At 42.8% G+C, this 7,167-nt stretch overlaps 1 protein-coding gene across 1 annotated transcript; it reads right to left on the minus strand.

Moving 5' to 3' along the window:
* Nucleotides 1-638: 638 nt before the first annotated feature.
* On the minus strand, nt 639-6,301 carry LOC308308097 (SPEG neighbor protein-like; the record flags this gene model as incomplete). Its single annotated transcript, XM_080753466.1, has 4 exons — nt 639-777; nt 1,557-1,698; nt 4,794-5,101; nt 6,195-6,301. 4 exons carry the CDS (start codon nt 6,299-6,301, stop codon nt 639-641), a joined length of 696 nt encoding a protein of 231 aa, XP_080609592.1.
* Between the last annotated feature and the right edge of the window lie 866 nt (nt 6,302-7,167).

A 7,167-nucleotide genomic window follows, 5' to 3' on the forward strand; every position in this document is an offset into this window, starting at 1 on the left:
CTAATTGGCTAATGTTGGCTTTGAAAGTTTGCACCATTGGTCCGTTTTGAACAAAATGCTTAACATCATGAACGTAGCCTGCGATTTCTGTGAAATCTTGCATGCACATTCCCACTTGTGGGTGTATTCTTTCTGCTGTTATTATATGCATTGTCTGTAGGAAGCCAAACCAAAATAAAATATATAATAATGCACCTGTACAAAAGATGAACCTTGAACTACTCCACTCTTTTTCACATTGCAGCAGGTCGACTTTTGCAAAACACATTTTTGGAACAAAATGACTCAGATCATGAATGCAGCGTCCGAGTGCTGTGAAAGGCCGAAGAAGACATGCATGGCACCCTTTTCACATTGGCCTATTCTAGCGCCACCAGGAGGCCACAATAACCTACCTGAGCTGGCAGAGACCTGTGCTCGAAAGAGCACTGCTTCTATAGTTTCCAATCAAGAAGACATCACAAAACTCAAAGATAGCAAAAGCTTTTTTTTACTAGAATTTGGTTTATGTACATACTATTTGAACACATCACGCAACAGTGATTTGTTGGTTGCACTCCAATAAGAACAGAGACAGTGTCACAGACAGACAGTATGCTACATATACAGTAGTCATTAGAACACACACTGAGGACACATCACTGGATGTCCACGCGGGCAAAAGACTGGTCCGTCCCCAGGTTGTTCTCCACATAAACCTCATATTTGCCGGCATCTGACAGATTGGCGTTTTTGATGGTGAGGATGGTGCTGGTGTCCCCCACGTCGTAGAACACCCTGGAACACAATGACATGAGCACTTGCATCATCACAATTAGGGATGGGACGATGCTCGTTATTATCATTTATCGTGATAAAGAAACACTCACAATAATCGCATCGTGGAAATTCGGATTTATCGTGAAATTATCCTCCTCCATGCACTGGGTTCAATTCACCTTTTATTTGCAGATCTGCACATTTTTGGCAAATGTACCGCCCCAGGATAATGGACATTGGGGGTATTTTGATTATGGCGGTAATATCGTAAATCGCAATTTCTTTGGTCCCAATAATCGTGACATGAAATCGTCCCATCCCTAATCAGAAATGCTTTATTTTACATTTCAGGACTTTTGTACACAACACATCATCTCTATCAAGCCCGAGAATACCATTCTAAACCGAACAGGGCATAGAGTGGGAATGGTTTTCTGGTGCCACTAAAAAATCGGCCATTAATTTTTCCCATGGAGATGCAAAAATATTTATATACATTATTTTAAGCCTATAAGCCGTCCAGGATCCGCTCATGAAACCTTTGATTCTGTGGAGGAACATTTAATATTTAAATCAGTCAGGTCCCAAGTTACTATGAAAAGCTCCATCGGCTGTCTGTCCACCAGTCTGTCCGTCTTCTTATTGTCGGAGTGGCAACACTTCCATAGAGTTTAAGGTTAGGGTTAGGGTAAGAGATATAGGGTTAGTGTTGGAATGGAGACATGTCGGAAAGGAGATATGTCGGAATGGAGAGATGCACTCGTTTTGAGACGGGTCTTCTACTCTACAGTACGTACCTTTCATCCTCCTCGATGTCTTCTCCATCTTTCATCCATCCAACATCTGGAGGAGGCTCTCCGCTGATCTCAGCCTTGAGCGCCACTGTTGTTCCTCTCTTCACCTTCATGTTGGCTGGCCCTTTGCTAACCTTGGCGGGAACTGGGAGAACATGTGTTCAAGCCAGGTCATTTTACGTCTTGTGTACATGTATACATAAGAGTAGAATACTATTGTTCAGTTACTCTGAGATAGAGAGAGAGAGGGGGAGACAGAGAGAGAGAGAAAGAGAGAGAAAGAGAGAGATGTTTTCCGAAGTGATTTATAAATGTACTTCGAAAGCAAAATAGCTGATCTATAACCTCACAGTTCGCCATAACCGGCTATTTTTGGAAAAATACATTTGGAGCCGAGGAAAAGAAGGAGAGACCGCTGGATGTATATAGTGTTTAAGGGATGGTAAAAGGCAAACACTTTTCCTTTTGCTGTCATAATGTTTAGTACTAATTGCTATGATATAAACGGTTGTTTTAAGAAATTTGTGGTGACTTGTAGTTTCCCACCAAAGCATAATCCACAAGATCCATCCCAATGTTGTGTATACACAAAGTGATCCTTACTGCCAAATGTAACCTTAAATTTAAACCGTAGAATTAAATGGGTGGGTTTAAAAGCAGCGACGGCTCCAGAGAATTGTGACTGGGGGGGGGGGGGCTTTTTTAGAGCGGGGGCTAATGAATTTTGGCAACAAACAACAACGAATACCAATACTAATACGACAAATGAGATTCTCTTGCTTAGAGTACTGATAACTGAACAAACTAGATATCAGGCAGATGCCAGCTCCAGATATGAGGACTGTAGGTGATTGGATATAGGGTTTTTATGAGGCTGAAGACACTTTCCAGCATAGTGACATGCAGAACAAACTGTCCATATAGTATGGTTTACATAGAAGTCAGTCGTCTTTCACATATTCACATATATTTCATATATTTATTCCATAAATATTTTTCATCACAATTGGGTTTGTGTGTGTGTGTGTGTGGGGGGGGGGGGGGGGGGGACATTTTACTGTGTAGCCTACTAACTGTACAAACCCATTCGATTAGATTATCTATTGGGAAAAGGGGTCCTGCTGCTAACAAGTGCGCTCCTCTTAACTTTAGCTTCTCAGTTCTTGAAACCACTTCTCTTCTGTAACCAACCGTTTCCTGACAAGAAATGAAAGTAGCTCATAAGATTGTGAATCCACAAGCCCCAGTGGCCAGGTGACAAAAGAGAGGCAAAAGAGAGAAAGATTTCAACAAATAACCACACAAACCCTAGTGTCCCTACTCTGGGGCTAACATTCATTCAAACATTTATGCTATTTTTGTGCCCTATTGTACTGTAGATCCTTTGGGAATACTGTCAATTCTGGGCAGCCATAGCTTATAGTGTGGGGATTTAAGGGGAGCTAATGCTAATTTCGTGCAATTTTGTCTTAAAGCGCAACATTTTGCACAGATGAAGCCCAAGGCTTGCTCTAATGATTTAGCTAGGGCGCCCGAGCCGACGACCTTCGGGGTCGCCACAGCGGCCAAATCAAGTTGGGCTCCCATCGACTTTCTATACAGGAGGAAAATACCCAGAAAAACATTTTTTTATGTATTGGGTATTTAAGTAGGATCTGAGGGGTCTATCTAGGGGTTTGTCATGATGCTGAATCCATTGCAGACATTTGTTTTGCATAAAAAACATTCCTTGGGCTAGAAATGAAATGAGAAAACGATGCATGTATGGGTGAGCCAAAAAACCCTAAGGCCTCCGACTAACTTGAATGTTAGTCGGAGGCCTTAGGGTTTTTTGTCTCTCGTGCTAATCAGTCTAAAAGTGCAAAATTTTGCACAGATGTAGCTCAGGGCATGCTCTAATGATTTAGCTAGGGCGCCTGAGTCTGCGACCTTCGGGGTCGCCACAGTTCCAGAAAACACCCACAAAACTCTGAAAAGTGATGACTCATCACTTTTCATCACTAAACCGATGGGAGCCCAACTTGATTTGGCCGCTGTGGCGACCCCACATGTCGCAGACTCAGGCGCCCTAGCTCAATCATTAGAGCATGCCCTGGGCTACATCTGTGCAAAATCTTGCACTTTTAGACTGATTAGCACGAGAAAAAAAAAAACCCTAAGGCCTCCGACTAACATGAATACTCACCCATACGTGTATTGTTTTATGAGGCCATTTCTAGCCCACAGAATGTTTTTTGTGCAAAACAAATGCCTGCAATGGATTCAGCATCATGACAAACCCCTAGTTAGACCCCTCAGATCCACCTTAAATACCCAGAAAACATTTTTTTTTCTGGGTATTTTCCTCCTGTATAGAAAGTCAATGGGAGCCCAACTTGATTTGGCCGCTGTGGCGACCCCGAAGGTCGCAGACTCGGGCGCCCTAGCTAAATCATTAGAGCAAGCCCTGGGCTACATCTGTGCAAAATGTTGCGCTTTAAGACAAAATTGCACGAAATTAGCATTAGCTCCCCTTAAATCCCCACACTATTAGTGGCCAGAGAGGCCGTGTGGTAATCAGAAAGTCACCGGTTTTCGCCTCCCAGCCCAGGTCTATGTCCAAAGTGTCCCTAAGTAAGACATTTAACCCTAGCTGCTCCACCCCAAGCGCTCATCATAACCATCTGAACGGCCAACTGAATTTCCCCTGTAAGATGTGTATACCTTAAAGGACAACTTTAGTTTTTTTACAACAAGGGTTCATATTTTAGATTGTAATTAAAGAATATAAAAGATTAGTGTTAAAATTATTTCATTTACTTCTTTCTATTGTTTTAGAGATTCTTATTTCAGTGGTTGGGGGCATGCGTACAAGTGGCTAAATATGTCATTTTACACAGAATAAGCCCATTCTCAAGATACAACGCAACCTTTCATGGTTGGATGTGACTTATGGGGGCTAGAAGCGTTACTGTAAATAGCAATAAAGAAACTGCTGGCTTATTGTGTCTAAAAAGACATATTTAGCCACTTGTACGCATGCCCCACATTTAGCACGGTAAACACAATAAAACAACAGAACGAAGCAAATGAAAACATTTTAACACTAAATTTGTCTTTTCTCTAATTACAATCTAAAATATGAACCCTTGTTGTAAAAAAACAAAGTTGTCGTTTAATTAAAGGCATACAAAACGAAATATAGGCCTATAGGGTTTAAATGGTTAAACGAACAAAAGCGCACAGATCGATTCAACACACCCTCCACAAGAATACATGCCGATCCAGAAGTCTGTCCAAACGGGTTCTTGACGGTGACTGTGTATTTCCCCAGGTCCGCCAGGACCCCGTCTCGGACCACCAGTGCCACGAAGTCTGGGTCCTCGAAGACGTAGCGGTACTTTGGGCCGTCCTTCAGCTCCTTGCCGTCCTTGGACCAGACGATGAAGGGGTCGGGGAAAGCGCTGACCCTGCACTCCAGCTTGGCCGCGCTGCCCTCCAGGAGCACCACGTCTTTCAGCTCCTGCAGGATCCTGGGCGGGCCTTTCTCACGCAGTTCCTTGCGGGACCTGCGGGACAGACACCATCAGGGGTCATCCATATCAAAGTCACTATTCGACGTTATTCACCGAAGTCGAATATTTGCTTATTTTTTATTTTTCTATTGTTTTCTCTTTAAAGAATATATAGTTTATAAAGCTTGGCTAGATAGGAAGTCATAAGAATGAGTTGTCAATGCCCCTGGTGGATGAATTTTGTTAATGCTTTATACCAGGGCTTCTCAAAAAGTTTTAGGCTGTGACCCCCAAAATAAACATATTTGAACTGGGGACCCCCACTTGGGGACAAGCACTTGGAATTGTAGGTATTACATTTAATGTGACTCGGTTCCGCAGATAAATATTGTGAAAATAGCAGATCTACATGCTCACAATGCCTCATGTAGATCGGCTATTTTCACAATGTTCGCCTCTTACTTACTTATAATATTTGACAGTTTGGCCAGTCCTGTCGAATATTTGACTATTCGAATACTTTGAGGTCGAATAATTCGAATACTAAAAATCACTATTCGTGAATGCCCTACCGTGTACACGGACAAACATAAACATGTCCGTGGCAAGACTTGTCATGGCCGGTGGCAAATATGAGATTTTGTTTTTAAATATAACATCATAATGTTCTTATTTTGATCATGGGAACCAATTACTGAATGTCAGAATAAGTATGGCACTGATTTACTATGACACATCTTTTATTTTCATGACCCCCATAACTCACTCCAATATGCAAACTTTACACACAAGGATATTACTTTTTCAGCATAGTGTGTATTTCTTTGTCGTTACTATACTTTTGTTCATTCTAAAAGAAAATCACACCCGTTGAGTTAATTTCATTAAGCATCCCACAAAGCTTGGCCAATGCGACCCTGGGAGTACAAACAGACAAAGCCAGATGTTAGAGCTTGGCTCATTCCAGGAACACCGCTCAAAAATGTATTACATTATTTCTATGAAATATGTAAAGTGTTATAATACAAATATTGATGATGATGATGGTGATGGTGATTATTGTTGTTGTAGTATTTCCAGTGCAAAAATGCACTGATCTAAATGCAGTGAGGACAAGGGAATATCACTGATAAAACATTGACGGTACCTGTGACCTCTGAAAGATGCCTGGATGCGAATGGCGGCTTCCTGGATCTGCGGATCATTGACGTTCAGAGTGCACCCTGGAGGAGGTGCGGCCGTCGCTTTGGACATCTGTGCGGGTCTCAGAACAAGTAGTCACCAGTTAGAGGGAACCTGGAAAGAAGTTCTCCTAATAAGCTTTATACTCAACTTACACTAGACTTGTTTTGGTCAAAACCTGGTATAATGTCTTACCCTGGAGATCCTTTCTGGAGCTCCACTTCACTCCGTAACTGAGGCATGAGGGTGGTCAGGATTTATATCTAAGGGTCCAGAGCAGGGGCGTCACAGGGGGGGGGGGGGGGGGAGTGGGACTGATTCACTAGGGCCCAAGGTGGAGGGGCCTTCATTATTTTATACTTTAGCTATTGAAAAATAGCGGATCTACAAGCTCGCAGCGTGGCACTCAGATCTACAAGCTCACAGCGTGGCACCGAGTGCCGCGCTGCGAGCTTGTAGATCTGCTATTTTTTAAAAGTCGTGAAAATGTGTGTTAATCTTTGAATATATGTATTTTTTAAACAAACATTTGTAACTAAAACTTTGCTTCTGGGGCCGGGTCCCTGCAACTAAATGTTTTGTGATGGGTGTCTGTGGCCAAATACATATCATTTTGGGAGTCCTTCACATGAAAAAGTTTGAGCACCACTGACATAGAAATATATATTTTTGATGCGTTCCCCACTTCCCAGTCTAAATGGGTTAAACCCCCACCCGCTATATGAAGAACATTCATGGGGGGCCCACAGTGAATCCTTGTACCCAGGGCCCAGGATTTGGTGCGACACCCCTGGTCCAGAGGAGCGTGTTTGGGCCCTTCAGGACCACGGCGGGCAGGGGCGTCAATTGGGTATGGCAGGGGTATGCAGCTGCCATACCCTGGGTCCAGGCGGGAAAATAAAAGTTACTTTTAAATATAAATCCACAAATGTATGTCT

This window comes from Nannobrachium achirus (assembly GCF_963921795.1).
Source record: "Nannobrachium achirus genome assembly, chromosome: 22".
Taxonomy (NCBI): Eukaryota; Metazoa; Chordata; class Actinopteri; order Myctophiformes; family Myctophidae; genus Nannobrachium; species Nannobrachium achirus.